This window comes from Clarias gariepinus, chromosome 16, assembly GCF_024256425.1.
Source record: "Clarias gariepinus isolate MV-2021 ecotype Netherlands chromosome 16, CGAR_prim_01v2, whole genome shotgun sequence".
Taxonomy (NCBI): Eukaryota; Metazoa; Chordata; class Actinopteri; order Siluriformes; family Clariidae; genus Clarias; species Clarias gariepinus.
In genome coordinates, this window is record NC_071115.1 from 8809295 (window position 1) to 8829468 (window position 20174).

Below are 20174 nucleotides of genomic sequence, written 5' to 3' on the forward strand. Positions count from 1 at the left end.
ATTTTTCGGTGGCAACGGTTCAAGTCTAAATCCCGCTCAGCTTCGAAATTTGACAAACAAGGAGACAGTGGCTTCAAGGCTACAAAGCTAATCCGAAGCGGTGTTTTGCAACACTTAAAAAGGATGTCTTTCAGCTGCCAAAAGCAGATTTTTCAAATACAGAACAGTGCTAACATTGTTTCTTTACCCGTTCCTTCAAACTTAAGCCCCACGCAGTGCCAAGTCGAGCTGAGAAGAGCCTTTTACTGCAAGAGAGTGGCCTGAACAGATGGAGCATTGGTTGGAAATAAGCTGCGACTTAATTTAGACACTGCACTGATGGATAGCATCGGCGAGCCAGGGAAAGACCACTTCCTCCCACAATGCCTTAGTCTTTCTAATCAGTGCCAAAAAAAAAGCAGGAATAAGAGATGCACTTTTAACCCCAGCACTCTTAAACCTGCTGAATTAATATAAAAGTTCACAGGAATGTGTAATCAGGTATGATTAGTGGTACTTTTGATGAATTTGTATTATAACTCACTATCTGTAATCCATCCAATCTGATCTACAATAATATGTCCTATGATTTTGGTACTTAAGATACAGTCCTGGCCCTAGGTTTTATTACGGTTATCTTAAAAAGAACAATGGAAATAAATATCACCATCACCATCATCATCTGCTACTCTTAAAAGGGCAAGGGATTATTAGGAACCGGGTTTTCACTTAGTACTGGTCAGGATGTCTCGGTCTACCACGCATCATAAACCACGGGCAATTTGGAAACGCAAATTAGCCTACAAGGCATGCCTTTGGATTGTGGGGAAATTCCGAGCACTCGGTGTAAACTCACCAAGCATGGGGAGAACACACACTAGGGGCAGAAGTGAAGCACCACATTGCCTGAAAAATTAATATACAATACTTTTTAGCATTTCTTTTAAGTAACATATAAGATGAAAGCTAAGTGGTTAGCACTGTCGTCTTGCACCTCCAGGATCGGGGTTCCGTCTCAGGCCTGTGTGCATAAAGTTTGCATGTTCTCTTCGTGCTTGGTGGGTTTCCTCCAAGTACTCCAGTTTCCTCCCTCAGTCCAAAGACATACAGATGTCCAGTGTCTGCATTTTGTAATGCTAGGTAAGTTTCCCGCCTACAATCTGCTCTATACTTGGAGGTTTACTAGAACCACTTTTCCCGCTTGCCCCCTATGATTGGCTAACATCGCGGTTGCTGTGACAGTGCTAGAGAGCCATCCATCTCCGTCCCCCCGTCACCCCAAAAGAGCTCGGCCAACCAGCATCACCCCTGATTCGCTCTCCAGGTTATCGCTACATTACTCGGGAACCAAATTATTATTAACTTTAATAATATAATAATATTAAATGAATATAAAGTGATAATGTAACATTTTGGCTATTCTAAAACATTTAATGTATTTATTAGTGTGATCAAATAATAATCAAAAATACAACAACTAAATAAAAAAAACGCCAAATTATTAGTCTTTTGTGAAGAGATCTTTCCACAAACCATCTTTAATTTATTACATATTAAACAGTACCAATTTATAATCACAAAATATGTTTTTCATGTTTGGTTTCATGTGACTTATATGCAGGTTCACTAGGATTTTTTTTTTTTTTTATTGCTCCTTACGATTCCACTATTCAAGAAATTTACCAGTTTTTTAAGATTAAAACATTCAAGTATTTTTTTTTTGTGAAAATTTTATTTATTACCTACACAATATTAGCAGAGTATTTAAGGAAAAAAAACTTTTCCTGAGGTGAATTTAAACACCGCTAGACTGTTAACAACAAGCTAGTTTTGCTAAACTTTTTTTTTTTTTTTTTTTTGCTAAACAGCACTCCAAAATGGTTTCATTATACTGTAAATTGTTTATACAGAATTAATCCTAGTTGTTTAAAAAAGAAAAGTGTTCTGGACAAAGAAAGAAAAAAAATAATTACAGTATAAAACACATGTTCCTGTTGCTAACTTATCTTGTTTACAAAAATGATCGCTAGTTTGTTAGCATGTTAAGCCTTTAAGAAGCTGTTACTAGCATAACAAATCTCTGCTCTGACACGGATACGTGTTTAAGCCTAACATCAGACTCTAATAGCATTGTTAAGTAGACAACAGGTATATACAACTTTACAATAATGAGTCTCTTTACAGAGCGATGCTAATCACACAATAAAGTGAACTAATTGTACAACACTTAAACACGACTCAGAAAATGGACTCTAATGGACCAGTGATTTTTTTTTTTCTATAAGCAAACACACTTTCCTGATAAATTTGTGTGTGTTTTTTTTTCTCCAAACCATGCAGTAAATCTGATGTCTAATGCGCCGGCACTGCACTGATTGAAAAGTTTCTCATCCATGTCATGGTAGTGTGTGTTTGTGTGTATGTGAGCACAAGTGCTTGACTTCAGCCCAACAAACCTGTCATTACGGGAGCCAGAGCAAGTGCTTTTACACTACACTGCACATTGGGTTTGAATTTTAAAAACAACCTTTCGGCAAAAGAGATGGAAAGCTCGATGTTCCTCGTTGGACCTTTGGTGTGCAGAGATGAAAAAATAATAAACTAGTAATTAAACAAGAAAACTAAAGTTAAATCTAAAAACAAAACCACAAGGATACAAAGTTAAAAAAATGTGGACAGGATATACACCAATCAGCCATACCATTAACACCACCTGTCTAATATTTTGAAGGTCCTCCTTGGGTTGTCAGCATGCTTCTCAAACATGCACTCCACAAGACCTCTGAAGGTGTTCTGTGGTATCTGGCACCAAAAACATCAGCAGAAGATCCTTTAGATGCTATAAGATACTATACCAAGGTGGAGCCTCTATGGATTAGATTTGTGTGTCCAGCACATCTCACAAATCCTTCATCGGATTGAGATCTGTGGAATTTGAAGGCCAAGGCAACACCCTCAACTCTTGGTCACGTTCTTCAAACCATTCCTGAAATATTTTTACAGTATGGCAAGGCAGATTAGCCTGATAAGAGAGGCCTATCTAGTCCCCAGGTAAGCAACACACACACACAAATGATGTAAAAGAAAACACGGTGATTCATCAGATCAGGCCACCTTCTTCCATTGCTCCATGGTCCAGTTCTGATGCCACTTTGGCCATTTAAGGTGCAATCAGTGGTGAATACAGCTTGGGCACCCTGACTGCACCATATTGCAATGTTCTGTGTGTTCTGACTCCTTTCTATCAGAACCAGCATTAAACCTTTTATTTATTTATACTACAAAAGCTTTTCTGTGGAATCACAGCAAACCCCATAAGCATCATTAGGCTTTGGATGCCCACTATTGCCGGTTCATTAGTTGCCCTACCTCTGGCCACAAGGAATATCTCACTGCCACTTTGAAGTTGTCCCAACCCAGTTGTCTAGCCACCACAATTTGGCCCTTGTCAAAGTCGCTCCAATCCTTGGGCATGCCCATTTTTCTTGCATCAAACAACTTTGGAAGAGAGTTAACGGTTGGCAAATACATACACCATACATAGCCATAAACAAACACACACAATACTGTGTAAAAGTCTTGAGCCGCTCTTTCTTCACTCCTTATTTTGCTTCCAAAGAGTCAGACATGCTTGTATTGTGTGTGTGTGTGTAATCAAATACAAGTAGCAGTCAAAAGTTTGGATTTATTTTTTACATTCTAGAACAGTCAGTTTTTTATTTTAAGACACGAAGGTCAGCTGTTCTGGAATAGTTCTTGCAAGAACAGTATTGTCACGTGCATTTGCAAAACTCATCAACTTCCTCTAATGAAGACCATCACAGGAAATAAAGACCAAAACTTACCACTGCTACAGAGGAGCAGTTCATTTAGAGTTACCAGCTTTAGAAATCGCCAATTAACAAACAGCACCTCAGATTAAAGATGTTATGAAGGCTTTACAGAGCAGAAGTAGCAGATGCATCTCAATATCAACATCAAGTGTTTCTTGCCATAATATGAACTTGTACAGTCGCTGTAGCAGCACTAAGACGTCAGCAAGAAATGTCAAACATTTACGTCAATCTGATGAGAGAACGCCGTGAGAGTCCCAAGCTGTCATCAAAGCTGAATGTAGCCATGTTGAATATTTTAAAATATTAAACATATTCTGGGTAATGTAACACTTTTGTTTACTACATACTTCCACGCATGTTCTTTTGTAGTTTGGATGTCTTCAGGATAAATCTACAATGTTAAAAATAAAATAGAATGTAAACAAAACTTAGGAAAAAGGTGTGTCCAAACTTACTGATAGTATAACCAAAACACGGAATTAGTGCTGATTTAAAATTTTATTTTACGTTATATGTATAATACATACAGAAAATGTGTGCACGAAAGAAGTGAATCTTGCTTCTTTAAAATCTTCAAGTTGCTAACTTTATCCGTTTTGGAAAGAGAATTTTACGTATGCCCACAAAATGGCCAATTTTAAATGTTAAAATGCAAATTATTCACATTTCTTTAAGTATTAATACTAAAATTGGTGTAAGCTTCTAGAAGCATAGACCTGTAAAAATTGTTGCTTAAATGAAAGCATCCCATGAAAAATTTTGGAAAAGTAAAGAGAAATCTGTAGTGTCCGTAACCACGTCAACTTCATGGTGCGATATCTTAATAATTTTGCTTTTTCAGGTTTATATGTCTTTTCATGTAAAATCTACATTGCCCAAGTTTCATCTAAATGAAATTTAAGATTAAATTTTTTTTTTCAGACACTACACCTAGGTAAAACACTTTTAAGCACCAATACTTGTATATATAAATATAAATTGTATAAATAAATTGTAAAGTATATACAGTATATATATGAAGAACATTTTTGCAACAAGCTCATGGGGGTTAAATGCCACAGACCGCTGCATATGTGTGAGGTAGAACAAGTCTGTCAGTGGCCACTTATGAACCAGGTACCTTCAAAGTTGAGCAGGAAACACAAGGTCACTTGTTTCAGCAGAAATGGCAGTGCTAAGTGAAACTCCGGTCTGGTCAATAGGTGATACGCCCTTCTGCCACACAAACACTTTACACAGAACCCACCCCCCTTGCTGCCCTACGCTCACTCCTTCTTTAATAGCAGTGTTGGCTTGCTGAAGGTTACCTGTGCCTGCAGGGCACACATTAAACGTGTGTGTGTGTGTGTAAGAGAGTGTTCACTCTATTTTCGACTACATAAATAGCCATTTCCCATCAGTGCAAACCCACTTTCACTATGCGTCCCACCACCCAGCTGAAATGTCTCAGCAGACAGACACACAGACAGTGGATTTCATTGTATTTCCCTGCACTCACTTCTCTCTCTCTCTCCCCAGTCAGGCTGTTAGTGTCATTTCCAGCTACGTCCCTGTGACTCTGCTTCTCCTGGAGCACAGGACTAATGATGCCGCTTGTACATTTGATTTAACAGGCGGCCACTTGATATCAGGTCCACCAAATCCAGCTCACTCAGCTGCTCTCATTAAAACCACAATCAGTGGGCTGTCGTAATAAAAGGGACACAGGGGACGACAAATCAATTCTCAGAGTAAACAGATGGTGAATGGGGATACTACCAAGGATAAACAAATGTAAACAAGCGAAAATGTCTGGCTTAACCATCGCGGTTATGATTTTTGTCTTCTAGTCACACTGGATTTGCCTCCCTGCTGCCCCTGGAACGCCCTTCTTTAAACGATCTGTGCTTAGCCTTACTGCTAACCCTTCTAAAATAAAAATTATCCATCACAGTTAATCAAACTTGGCCCGACACCTCGTCTAAAACACATCGTTCTTGGTGCATGACTCTGGGTGTTAAACAAAGCGGAGTGGTCATGAAACACAAACCGAACAGAGACCACAAGACCAACAGATTTATCCCATCCCATCCCATCCCATCATCAGCGAGCGATAGCTAATGGATGAGACGGATGGAAAAAAGAACAAGAGTGAGAGTTGTCCTCACACTTGTCTGAAAGCACCATGTTTCCAGCAGCTCTTTCATATTCTAATAACGGATTAGAGGAACGGAGCCGAGTGTGTGCTGCTCTCCACGAGACAAAAGCAAGCGTGAGGGAGTGAGTGACAGAATGGAGAGATAAGCTGAGTGGCTGGAGGAGAGGAGAGGAGATGAGTTGAGTGGAGGAGGACTGGGTCATCCTCACATCTCGGAGAAAGGCCGGAGAAACGAAAGCAGCACAATTACGTGTGCGCGTGATTCATTCTGCCTTTCCGGTGAGCATGTAGGAGTTTGTCGTGTACGGTTCTGAGAAAACAAGAGAAGTGAAGAACAGGGGAAACCCACACAAACAGATGGAGAAAATTTGAACGCTTCCGACAACTGCCTACTGCAACTGTTCTGTATATCTCCAGCTTGATTCTGTTGTAGAGGTGCGCTTGCAGTGGTGACCAAAAGTATCGGGACAACGCAAATAATTACTACTCACTCACTTCTATACCGCTTTATTCTGTATTTAGGGTCACAGGGACCTGGAGCCTATCCCAGGAGGCTTAGGGCACGAGGCTGGGTACACCCTGGACAGGGTGCCAATCCATAGCAGGACGCACGCACACACACACACATTCATAATTATTATTATTGTTTTTTTGTTTTTTTTATTTTATTATCTTACACAAAAATCATTATTTAGTATCAAGTAGTATTTTTGGAACAGGTTTTATGCACGGGTGGCACCACAGACACGGATATGAGACGAGGTCTTATGAAAAAGGGGGTATTATTTGGAAAAATGGGGAAGGAAAGGTTTTAAGGGAAAAGGGAATGAAAATAGTGAAGGTGTGCACACCCAAGTCTGGAGGCAGCGTCTAGCTGGCGAGGCCGGCGAGTGATGGCAGCGGCTCCTGCATGCTCCTCGATCAACTCCTCCTGCTGTCTTGGCCAACCGGCCCTTCCCAGCTCTCCTTTGGGTGTGACTTCAGGCAAGAGTTCCTTTAGACGTCCCACGGCTGGATGGCTTTCCTTGCTGGGCCTTTCTCTCTTCGGCAGCAGGGCGCGTTACATCACTCCGCTCACATGCCAAACTTCCTCGTTTAGCGTCAGCTGCAACTCTGCTCTAAGACCTCCAGGACCTCAAGTTATACGCAGGGAAAAGCCTAAGATCCATTAACACTTTTCACATTAATCGCCTAGTTGTGCTCGTTTTCATCTGCGACAATCCTACGCACACCTGCAAAAGGAGAGGCCGTCTATCCAGTGAGTGAGTCGAGAGTCGACAAAAGATTGATCACTTGCACACGCCGTGATGACTTTATTGTTCAAAAAACCTGCCTGATCTGTCTGGGCGTAGAGTCAAAAAGATGTCTTCACTGAAGAATTAAGCATTTTTGTGCTTCATAAAGTAAAAGTCCTGTTCCATTCTATTTGTTTCATTAACCATTAACTAAACCAGCTTTAGCCAGACGAACGAAAAATTATTAGTGACATCACCTGTTTTCAGCAAGGGACAACTACAATTCAAGGCTTTTGACCACCAGCAAAAGTATTGATCGCTTCTTCCAGGGAAAAGAATATAGATGCTAAAACCACAAGACGCAACACTCTCATCAGCTGCAAGAATCAGAAGGACAGAATGAAATCCACAAAGAACCTCAGAGATGAGCTTGTAGTGGAACCAAGAGTAAAGCCTGAAGTATGGAGAAGAAAAAAAAAAAGGATCTGTTTAAAATTCAGCAGTCTACATTAACTACATTTTAGACAATTTATAAAGAAACGTGGTCAATCTGATTGGTAAGAGCATAGACATGCAACACTTCCATCATAACAAAAAGCTTAATCAAGACAAAAAAAAAAAAAAAAAGTGTACGGCTTAAGACTGGCCATGTTAGTGACCAGACCTTAACCCCTCAATGTACCCGTGTCATGTCCTGAAGAGGAGACAGAAGAGAGGGATTACAAAGAGGTACTGGAAGATGGTGCGAGACAACCGACAGAAAATTCTGGTGGTCACCAGGTCACAAGCCTGATGGCGTTTACTGCAAATAAGGGAGAGGCAACAAATAATTTGTGTTATTGACTTTAATTCACTTTAGGATTTACTGTTCCAGTACTTTTGCTGAAATTCTCATCTCTCAAATGCATCTATTGATCTCCACCTCATATGTCTTCATTCATACATCATCTTAACCACTTATTCAAAACAGGGTTTTGGGAGCCTGGAGCCTGGAGCCTACCCCAGGAGACTTTAGGCCTGCTTTGGGCTACACCCTGGACATTGTGCCAATCCATCGCAAGACACTTTCTCTCACACACACAACAGGCAATTTGGAAACACCAATTAGCCTAACCTGCATGTCTTTGGACTGTGGGAGGAAACCAACTAAGAATAGGGAGAACAAGCAAAGCACATACAAACAGACCTGTGGTGGAAATCGAACCATCTTCCATGGAGGTGCGAGACAATGGTGACCATTGAGTGCCACCTGAAACATTTTCAGAGTAGAGCAAAAACCTAATGAACTGCCCTTGCTGTTTTATTACTTTCGGAGGACACTATATTTGCTTGAATTGTATCAAGTACTCTATCATAACTACTTTTCTATATCGTTTATCAGTGTACAGGGTCGCAGGGAGCCTGAAGCCTATACTAGGAATAAGGTGGGGTAAACCCTGGACAGGGTGCTGATCAATTACAATACACACATGCATACACCACAGGCAATCGGGAGATGACAATTAACCAAATCTGCATGTCTTTGGACTGTGGGAGGAAACTGGAGTACCCAGAGGAAACCCACCAAGCACAAGGAGAACATGCAAACTCCATGCATACGGACCCAAGGCGGGAATTGAACCCTCAACCCTGGTGATACAAAGCCATGGTGCTAACCACTACGCCACCATTTATGCCTTGCAAGCAATATTCTCTTTCCTTTTGTCTTTCCAGTGTTCAAACACATGCACAAGCATGTGTGCTCACACACACACTCACACAGCTGTTAGTTGTGAAAAGGCCTCACCAATTGCACTGTGCAAATTACTCCATTTGGGCAAATTATCTTGCTTTTTGCTTGCTGTTATCGGCTATCTGAACAAAGTGGCGCACGCACACGTGCTTTCCTTCTGTCTCTCCGTTTCCTAACAGCCAGTCGGTCGGATTATTAATATGCTTTCGAAAGCAGAAAATAGCAGGCGATTACCTTCTGAATGGAGAAAGAAAAGGGAGGAAAGACTGACAGGGTGCATTTTTACAAAGTCCACAATGACAGGCTGACAAAGGAGAAAGTGAAAAAAAAAATGAGGTGGGGGGGATAATTGGTGTACGGGCTAGTTCAGGAAAGACAGAAGATGAGTGTGATGGAGGGAATAAACAAGGATGACTAAATGAGAGTGCCGCTGTACAGGCTTCCCTCTGTCCCTCCCTCCTTCTCTTGCTCTCGGTTCTGTCTGTCTTTCTCTTCATTTCCTACAAACTGAGCCCAAACATGTCATTAGTACAGTCTGAGTGGATAAAAACAGAGAGCACAATACAGAGATTACAAATGAGAACGTGCATGAAGTGTCCGTGCATGCATTTGAATCTCCACAGGGTTGTTTAGATGTAGCGTGATAATTCCTACAAGACGATCCACAACAGTGCGCTCTCAAAGCTCGTAGCCTGGCTTGACAGAAGACATTTTTTTTCAACAACATTATACCGAATTAAATAAACTGCTACGACAAAGCCTGCGTCTCAATTGTGTCAGCTTAGTGGGATTTCCCACGCCCCCAAATTTGATTTTGAACTGCTTTGATCAGAAATCCTAGGGACATCTGTAGGAAGTTCATCCCAACTCGCCACGGTTCGGAAGAAATCATAAAAAAAATAAAAATCATTTTTTAACAAAAATTCTAAGTGGTTTGACGCAGCTTTTTGGTGGGTTGTAAACTTCATAGGTGGTCTTTGTTTCTTTAAAATTGTTGTCCAAAATATGCCAAATTCCTTGTGGTGGGCGAGTGGAGAACGAATCAGCTAAACTGACCCAATCAAACCCTGCGCACTAAACTATTAAACACTGTACTGCTACTGTAATGCCGGTTGTTCATTATGGACGTACGCGTCAGGTTCATAGTTTCCGCTGTCCAAAACACAGGAAGGGGCCGGACCGAAATCTTAGCAAGTCGTTAATAGCAAAATGAGAGGTGTAGCACAGTGGGTACTTTGTAGATAAATGTGAGGAATGAGGAAGAGATCTGACAGGCTCACATTTCATACGACTGAACTCTTATAACCAATCGTAACACAAAATGTGTTACATGGAGTCGAGTGATCAAGAACAGTCAATAAAGGTGGTGCGAAGCAAACATCTTGATGTGTGGAAGTGATTTATTTATTTGTTTTTATTAATAAAAACTTTTTTTTTTACATCACTGAGGACTCCTTCAAACAATGGTTTTGTTACTCTAAACCAGTTCAGCAAAGTGTGATGGATCAATACATGAACTGCCGCACAATTCAATTCAATTCAATTTTATTTGTTTAACAATTGTCATTGTCGCAAAGCAGCTTTACACGATCAAAAGAATGATTTAAGTTTGTATGGAATGTGAATGTGTATGAATCAAAATGCTCAGATAGTCCCTAGGCACAAAAGAATCATGATCTGTAACCGGATCAAATTTACCCTGTATCTAAAATCTAATACTTTTAGACAAAATTACGTATAATACCACAACAAAGTTGGATCAGAGCAGAGTTCCTGTGAAATGTTAACGTGATGCTTACTTTATAATTTTATCACTGTTGTGTTGCATTGCATAGCCCAGTTTGCTTATTTTATGTTATCTGGCTTTCGAAGAAGCTCCATTCATCAAGTGTAAAGCATGAAAACCTTCACCATAGCGTCACTTGGGAATCTCAGCAACCCTCATGAAGTTTGTTCCGACTTGCTTGCCCGACCTATTAGCTCCGAGTGTGGCTCGAAATACACAGGATGAACAGTGCAGCGCAGCGCTGTGACTCAGACGTTTTGTAAGCGTGTGTGTGTGTGTGTGTGTGTGAGAGAGAGAGACAGAGTGTGTACGAGTTGCTTTTACCCACCCACTCAGACCATGCTTCAGTAACCTGCTTGTTGATTCAGGTGTCACTGCAGTGCTCGTGACATTTGGAATCAAGGATCTGTGAGAAGCGCGTTTAAACCCTTCGAGTCGCTCCTTGAGTTGTTTGTCTATTTTACCCCACTCAGGAACCTGCGTTAAATACTTTATCGCATCCCAAACGTAAATAAAATGCTTAAAAACACCACTGGAAAAAAAAAGGCTCCAGAAAAATGAAACAATCATGATCATACATTTTTTATGATACATTGTTTACAGTAAAAGTTCATGAAGTATATAATAAAAACAGCACATCAAGGACACAGAAAATCAATTAATAATAATAATAATAGGTTTGCAGGAGTGTCTCTGGGGAAAAAAGGGTCAAAGGTCGTTCTGGACTAGACGGCATGGACGAGTCTTCGAGAAAGTCACAAGGTCGCAAACCACGAGCTTTTCATGATGTCAAGCATTTTAATGCACATTTATCAGCATGAATTAGAATTAATCAGGCAATCAAGCTTCAAGGCGAATTAGCATATTCGTTCCCCAGAGACATTAGGTGCGTCTCGAAGCTGCACCGGCTGCTACACTAAATATCCTAACATGCACCCTATGTAGTGCAGGAGTATTTGAATTAAGACGCGATCGCAGACAGAGAATCCGACGCTTGATTAACTTGGAATGAATTGTTGCGCTACAGCGCCACCTGATGGCCAAAATGAAGAGAGAGTCTGTAAGAAACCGAGGTGGACAGTACAGTGCTCAGGGTGACAATACAGTGCGTAGATTTCCTGGTACCTCAGAGAAGGAGTGGACAAAGTAAAAGACACTCAGTCCCGCGTGAGGTCTCCAAAGCGGTTTTCCACATACTGAGTAAAGTCGAAGTCCTCTACGGCGAACTCGACGTCCTTCCACTGCTTGGCCGTGCGGTTACCCTGAGGACTCCTCATCGAAAAGCCCTTTATACTTAAACACGGCAAGACCAAGTTCTTAAACTTCACTTCCATCCCCCAATCCTGCAAAAAAAAAAAAAACCTGAATTTAAAAAAGGAAAATGTTAGCTCACCTGGTTCTCCGTTACAAATTTGGGAGTGTCTCACGCACGTTACCTTTCCACATGCAGCACAGCTGATGGTACGACCCGGCTCCCAATCTTCAAACGTCCGTTCCAAGTAAACTTGCCCTCCAGCCTTATAGAACGTCCTGTAAAGGACACAAACACACACGGAAACCATGGCAACCAAGAATAAGTCACGGTATAGTATGATGACACCTATGACGGTTAATTCCGATTCCCTCTGCTCGACTGACACGTCGATGCGACTTACTCGAAATCAGGGTTGACGTTGACGTGCTGCGTGTCGTTCACGAGTCTCATGTCATCTCCGCGAGCAACAGATTTGAAGCAGCCGCGGCATTCGAACGCTACCTCAGCTGGGTCATAGCGGAGCCTTCTCTTGTCCTTCTGCCTGGCCTCCAGGATGCGTGACGTCACTGCCTCCCGCTGCAGCTCCAAGATCTGCGACCGTAAAACAAAACAAAAAAACAAAAACAAAACATAATCGAAATCAGTTAAATTCACCTACACAAGCCAAATGAGACGATTTATTATAATAATGATAATATTTTTTAAAAAGCTCGGTGCAAGACCTTTCGGTGAAACTCCCTTGGCTCCATGCTCTGCACGCGAGCGATCGCCTTGCCCGTTAACTCCTCCAGATATTCGTTAGTCTTCTCCTTGCGCATCTCCCGTCCACCCGCTTGTGTCACCACCGAATAGACGCTGTCCTTCGCCCTGGCCCGCCCACTGGCCTGCTGCTGTGCAATCTCGTTTGTCAGCAGCCCGTACCGGACCACCACGTTGCATTCCGGGACGTCGAGGCCTTCCTCGGCCACGCTGGTCGAGATCAGGAGGTTGAGGTCTCCGTCTCGGAATTTCTGAATGGTCTCTTTTTGCTCCCTCTACAAAGACAGACATGCACCACGTTTGTAATCCGGCAATGCTTGGAAAGATCCGACATGTCTTCTAACCAAAGTCCTACCTGTGTCATGTGGCTGGCTCCGGTTCCTGCCCCGACCAGATTAGCAGCTTTGATGTTGGCTCGCCGCAGTGCCGGGTTTGCACGCACCCAGTCGTACAGGCAGCGGGTGATCTCGCGGGTTTTGACGAAAAGTATACCGCGCGAGCTCTCGTCTTTGAACTGGTCGACCAGGGTGCGCTGCAGCCGATCCAGCTTGGGATTCTCATGTAACGCATTAGACGCAAGTTGCATCAGCTCCACTCTGTTCTCTAAGTAAACAATAAACATCATCATCATTGCTTAACACACTGTGACTGAAATAATAAAAATAAATAATCCCAGATCTATAACCAATTTAAACATGTTCATTAAAATAAACACTGAAACTGCAGTACATATTGACTGAAAAGCATCATGGTCATTATTTCTAAAAGAAATGTGGCGATGGACTGGACCAGACGAGTCTGTACCATTAAAAAGTCCTGTGAGAAACTCATCAGTGAGGTCGATCACATTTCTTCTCTCTGTAGCGTAGAACTCCTCCAGAAGCCTCAGAGCATCCACCATGCGCACGCTGTCGTTAATGAGCAGAGCATCGTTGTATTTTCTCAGGTGGAGAGCACATCTTGCCAAAATCCTGTTCTTGTCCTGCACACCTGAAAACCACACAAACACTTACATTTAGGCAAAAGCATTTCTCAGTAATGTGGCGTCTACTGCTAACTAACTTAACAGAGCTGTGTCCTTTTTATTTTCTATATAGCCCATACTGTGTAGGGTGACAGGTCACGCGGCAGGAGGTCAGCCCAGGAATTTTAGGGGACAAGGCATTGAAGGGACACCCTGGACTGGTACATGTTGGGAGTCACAAACATGAGAAGCTGAACTTGTAACTAGCACAATCTACATCTCCTCCTCTTCCTCCTCTTCCTCCTCTCCCTCATCGTCTGGATGAAAATGATTCATATCAAACTGAAACTACGTTATCATCTGAAAAGTACAAGTGTCTTGTCAAAATGTCTTTAAATTTTAGGCCAAACCTCCTATGCCAGTGATTCCCAAAGTTTTTCTTTCTTAGGACCCACTTTTCAAAACTGACAAACCAAACCATTTATATTTGCATAAATTACCCTTATTTTATCAATCATTATCATTGCCATCTACATTTACGAACTTGGCAGACACTCTTCTTATCCAGAACGACTTACAAAAGTGTTTTGAAGTTTCCGTTTGTTTGTTTGTTAGTATGAAGATTTATTGCCATATCAGCTTCTCAGGCTATTTCATGGCAGATACATATTAAACTGATTTATTCGAACCAATATAAAATGTTATAATGTAAGGGATTTAAGTAGTTGTGGAAATAGTCAAAAAAAATAAAATAATAAAAATAAATAAATATCAAATTATAACATGGCCTTGGCCAGAAGAACAAGACTTTACATACGGTTCTTGCAGAATATGATTTTTCAATCTTGTTTTCTTATGTTATTAAAACTTGGGCAGGTCAAAAGTATATGCTTTATGGTTAGAGTAGTGCTACAGTGCTGACATTTTGGAGCTTCTTCATACTTTAATAAACACACATGGGTTAAATTTGTATGGCCTATATTGTATGGCACCCTGTATATACAGTATGACCTGGTCGTGTCTGGATTCGGAGGGGTAAAAGCATATTTTTCCCACCACTTTGTTTATTTCGAATAATTAGTTGTTTTGGTACTGTTTCTATTCAGCTTGCCATTTATTTAATATATACTGATTAATCAGTGGCTTGGTCAGAGGGTGGGATTTGACGTACACTATTTTTTTCTGTAAGGGCTTGTCTTGCTGCCATGTCAGCTTGTTTGTTTCCCGTATGAAGTTTCCGTCATTGCCCAAATACTGAAAAGACATATACGTCTTAAGACATTGTTTAAAGATCGCAGTACAGACATCCAGAGAAAGAGAAAGTGGTGCGGTGCGTGGTGTGATTAAAGTTAAGAGGTACTGTAAGTGGGTGCTGGGCCATCTACACATCATTTTATTACCTTAAACGGTAATCCAGACATTTCTAAGACAAGCTACATACAATAAATCACAACTTTACAAATGATATCAAATAAATGAAGTTATGGGCGGAGCTCACAGACCATCTGATGCGTTTTTATTTCCTTTACTCTAGCTGCAGGCGGAATTACAGTACGACCAAAACCGTGATATTGGTGGAAATCTATTTAATTATATTGGTGGATATAAACGCTACCTTGGCGACCCAAATAAAATCTCCTGTGTCTTGACCAGGAGCTTGGGAACCAAACCATATCTGAGACAGTCGCTATGGAAGTATCCTCTGACCTTTCTTTTCCAGCTCCACCACATCAGCTTCGTACTCCTGAGTGCCCAACGCCCGCAAAGGGAACTTCTGGTCCGACATCATGAACTCGTGAATCAGCTTCATCATCATCTTCAGGTGATCACCAAACGGGTCCTTAAAAAAAAAAAAAACATGCACACAACGCTAAGCTGAAAAACTCTTTTGATTCATTTAGTCAGTGGAGATGTAATAAGAGTATTCACTGGAACACAAACATACCCAAAGCCGTTCGTCCACGATGTCATAGTTCTTTATTGGTCTGGGGACGACAGCTTTAAGCTCGGTCTTGTAATTTTTAGTCGACACGATAACAGAGTCCAGGTTTGCACAGATCTGTTTGATTGAAAAACATTACGTGATTTAAAATTTTTCATAATTAAAAGCAAAAACAAATCTCCTTCAAATGAACAGCTTTGTTGAGGAACATTCATCAACACACATCTCCGTTAAGTCGTACCTCCAGGACGTGTGCGATGGCTCCGTCCAGCGTCCGGGCTCCTCCTGTTCCCGGTGACGCTGTAAGGCCCAGGATCTGAGGCAGACCTCTCTCACATGCGATCTTCTGTCTCACATAGCGTGCCATGATTTTATTATACACTGCTTCTTTATGAGTATGATGGCACTCGTCAATGATCAGCAGCGTGAAGTCTGAATGTTGACATGATGTTGTTTAATGGCATGTTAACTATTTGTAACTTGGATTATCAATTCAGTTAATAATTTAGTTAAATATTCAGCATTACAGATTCCTTGTAAACATTATTTCTATAAAAAATAATATAAAAAAAAAAAAGCATGCATTTTTCACTGTCTTTTTTTGCTCCTGGATACGTATACGTGTCTGTGTCGCAGGTGTTACCTGTCAGCTTCACGTTCTTGGTCTCCTCTTTGTTTATTAAGGCGTTCTCCAAGATCTGAGCCGTGCAGATGACCAGGCTTGTGTCCCTCACCACGTAGCCAAAAAAGTCCTTCTCGCTACTCTCTCCGCTGATGGCCACCATTTTCACAGAGTTACCCAGGAAGGGCCGGAACTCATTCTTAAAGTGCTGATCCACCAGGTGCACCTAAAAATACACACAATTATCATTATTAATAACATTTTATTATTATTATTGATACAATATTGCATAAACATAGGCAAAACACCAAGGCCGTAACATGGTTACTGTATAAAAGGGAACAACTGATTCATTATTGGTATGACACAGTTACCAGATTATTCCATTAGATTTAATTAATCAGATTTACTACTATTCACATATAATGCACTAAATGGTTTTGCACCATGATACCCGAATGAACTGCTGGTATTTTCTGATCTGCAATAATGTCTACATAAATCAAAATGTGCAGGGTGCTTGTTGTTACCTCATCAGAAAAATTTATAGAATAACTTTTATACATTTTTATGCATATATTTGTTTTTGGGTAAAGTGGAGGGGGTAAATCTGGGGGACTCATGGGCGTAGAGTTTCATGGTGAACTGGTATGTTTGGCTTTTATTAGTGAAGTGACTGGTTGTCTTGCTTCCCAACTCTCAACTGTTCCTTTAACTGTCTATTTTAGTTATGCTATCATATCTAGTCATACTGGAGTTTCTGTCTCCCTTGTCGATTTACCAGTGATCCTGACCAATTCTGCGCTCTGTGCATGTCTGATACACCCTGGTGACCCACTTGTCCATGTCTGTAGGCGCCTGGTTGATGCTAAGGATGGCCCTGTATGGTCTTGTTTGAGTTGCATGTGGTAACTGAGGACGGTTACTCTCATCAACCACGAAGATGGTCTTGGACTTGGCTTTAGTGGTCAGTTTTTTCTTTTTATTATGGATTGTAACTATCTCTTCCTGCTATCCGTTATCACCCCAACAAGGATGGGTACTCTGTTGAGTCTGGGTTTCTCTCAAGGTTTCCTCCTGTAATATATATATATATATATATATATATATATATATATATATATATATATATATATATAATTTTTTTCCTTTACATTTTTTTCTATAATCTATAATTATTTTTGTAAAGCTGCTTGGCAACATTTAACATTGTTAAAATGCAATACAAATATAATTAGTTTCCTGCTTTTATTTTAAACAAAGCCATCAATCTTCATTTCAAATTAAACAAACAAACAAAAAAAGCTATATCACTATAATTGACACATAAAGGCATTTCGAAATATCAATCTACTGAAACACATTCTATAAAGGAAATAATAATTAAGCTGCTTGTTTAAAGATAATTTTTACACTGCTGTGAAGACTTCTGGTTGATGTTTGTTGTCTGGACCTTAGTGCTCCGTACCTTGTTGACGAGAACAGCCACTTTGGCATTGGCGTGCGTCTCTATGTGCTCCTTGGCCACGTAAACAGCAGCTCGAGTCTTTCCTCCACCTGTTGGCAGCCAGATGATGCTGTTCTCCCCTCTTAGAGCCGCCTGGATCACCTCCTGCTGGTACGGCCTCAGTGAGATCTCCGCCATCTACACAAACACAAATAGTGGTGGATTGATTGGTGGTTAAGACGTTGGATTTCTGAACAGTAAACTAAAGCCTTCCCCCTTAGCACTAACTGACAACTACACAAATCCCTCAGGTGAATAGACTGTATTGTACATCTACACATGCAAATAAATTTAGTGACCAAAAGTGATTTATTTATTCTTATACAAGTACATGTTTTTTGCGTTACTTGAAAGCATTAAACATGACCAACATATTTAAGAATAGCTCCTTTTTGTCAGCCATTTTAATGGCATTTAAATCATGCACCATTTTCCCGATTCTCTTCAACTTCTATAACTTCTTTAAATTGTCAAACTGGGACTGAACGAAAGCGTAAAACCGATTTTACAGGAATTCGACGCATCTCTAGTACAGTCCTGACCTCGCTTCAAGTCATCTTCCGCAGTTAGAGGAGTTCCCGGGAGGCCAGCGTTTTAGACGTGAAGGAGGCAGTACGATTAGCTCTGGAGAAAAACTAGTGAAGCGCTGGGATAAGTGCATTAGCACAGCAAAATCTGATCATAAGGAAGTTTTTACAACTGTGTTGTTATTCTGTACAAATCAACATTACCGGTTTGACTTGAACAGCTCTAATATATTTAAATGACAACTAGGGCGGAAAAAAAACCCTGAATCAGCTTTATTTAACATCACCTGTAGTCATTTTACAGATAAAGCATTATGTAATGTAGCACAGTTGCCTTAGTTCCAAAGGCTCCTGCTTGTTCTCTCTCTGCATCATAAATAGGAAAGAAAAACATTAAAAGAACTAAAGATTACCTTTTCGTCAAGCTGTCACTGGACGAAGCGTGTTGTGTTGTGAGGAGGAATCATCTGCTCTGCTCTTTAAACAGGTCAGCAGGTTGATCTAAGAAACGAAACTGAACAGTGACGGAGACAGGGAGTGGAAAGGAAGGGCCCAGTCTAGGGGGGGAAATGACGTACAGCACTGACGGACAAATAACAAATAATATTCAGTTGGTGGGCGTGGGTAATGGTAGCGACAATGTGTAATAGCAACATATGACGACTTGTAAAAGCTTCTTCATCAAAAACAATAACTATTTTTTTTTTTTTTTTTTTTAAATGGTGGAAAAAAAACCTGTGGGTGGATTTGACCTGCTATGCTTGAATGTGCAAGAAAAGCAGCGAGATGGTTTCAGAAATAGCATAAATGACTAAGAAAAGATGAAAAATAGTTTAGTAGAGTTTCACATATGGACGATTACAAATAAATTCCACACATACAAAACAATATAAAAAGCACAACAGGATGTAGGAGAGACCCTTGAGGAGCCCTTCGTGCAGCCAAGTGACGTTAGGAAAGAGAAACTGAAGGGATTCCCCTTGCCTGTCTTAAACAGATGAAATAAAACAAAAACAAACAAATAACTAGAGGAGATGTGACAACAGTTTACCTTTTCATTGGACACGGCTCGGTTTCCAAAACAATACAAAAGTTTTTTTTTTTTTTTTTTTAAAAACAAGGAATATTTTAATAACCAAAACTGATACATTATAAAAAAGGTTTATTTCTTTTTTTGTATAAACAGAATTACAGTACAAAGAAATGCACCGACATGTAACCAAAGTCATTATCATTCCCGTTTTTTTTTTTATTGTTTACAGGACATATAAGTACAAAAAAAACATCATCCTGATACAACAATAAAATAAAAATTTGATTGAAGAGCTTCCATTAATAATTTCAAGAGCACTGTGTAAAACTCTGCGAAGTTAAATAATAATAAAAAAAAAAACATCAGCCAACATCATGAGTTTATTTGTTTAATGCAAATAGTAAGGTTGCCGAGATCATGCAATACCGGAGCAGGAACAAACAGACAGGTACACGGGGTGTGTATTAATCCGTGTTATGAAAGCATTCCTCACACACCTTAATAAAAGGGTTCCACGTGGTACAAGTGTCTGTTTTATTGTGAGGTCTATTTTTTTTTTGTCCCGGAAACAGAAGATGAGCTTAAAAATGTAAGTTAAGACACCGTTAAAGCACTGTTATAAAAAAAGAAAAAAATAAATTACCAGCTTACGTTATTTTAGCAGGGATTGGCATGACATCAATGATTTATATATGGCTTATACTTGCAAAATGAACAGAGGTGGAAACCCGCGATGTGCTGATCTGATATCCCGAGGATAAACGTTTCCATGTCATGAAGATCTATTTTGCGATCCGGCACATACTGTACACAGACGTGGCACGTGGTAAGGACGGAGCACAAACTGTTTTAAAGCATGC

At 40.5% G+C, this 20174-nt stretch overlaps 1 protein-coding gene across 1 annotated transcript; it reads right to left on the reverse strand.

Moving 5' to 3' along the window:
- Positions 1–11271: 11271 nt before the first annotated feature.
- On the reverse strand, positions 11272–18802 carry dhx58 (DEXH (Asp-Glu-X-His) box polypeptide 58). Its single transcript, XM_053515006.1, has 12 exons — positions 18695–18802; positions 17716–17892; positions 16269–16473; positions 15867–16057; positions 15629–15742; positions 15391–15523; positions 13524–13709; positions 13075–13322; positions 12683–12994; positions 12361–12551; positions 12142–12235; positions 11272–12048 (listed from the first exon to the last, which is right to left on the reverse strand). Exons 2-12 carry the CDS (start codon positions 17890–17892, stop codon positions 11863–11865), a joined length of 2037 nt encoding a protein of 678 aa, XP_053370981.1. The 5' UTR covers positions 18695–18802; the 3' UTR covers positions 11272–11862.
- Positions 18803–20174: the final 1372 nt, after the last annotated feature.

Bases quoted from the DNA above. Each gene is read 5' to 3' on its own strand.
- dhx58 (XM_053515006.1), bottom strand. From the start codon at position 17,892: ATGGCGGAGATCTCACTGAGGCCGTACCAGCAGGAGGTGATCCAGGCG. The intron at 12,236-12,360 runs GTAAGTCGCATC...TGTCCTTTACAG, and splicing joins AACGTCAACCCTGATTTCGA to GACGTTCTATAAGGCTGGAG. The intron at 12,049-12,141 runs GTAACGTGCGTG...TTTTTTTTGCAG, and splicing joins GCTGTGCTGCATGTGGAAAG to GATTGGGGGATGGAAGTGAA.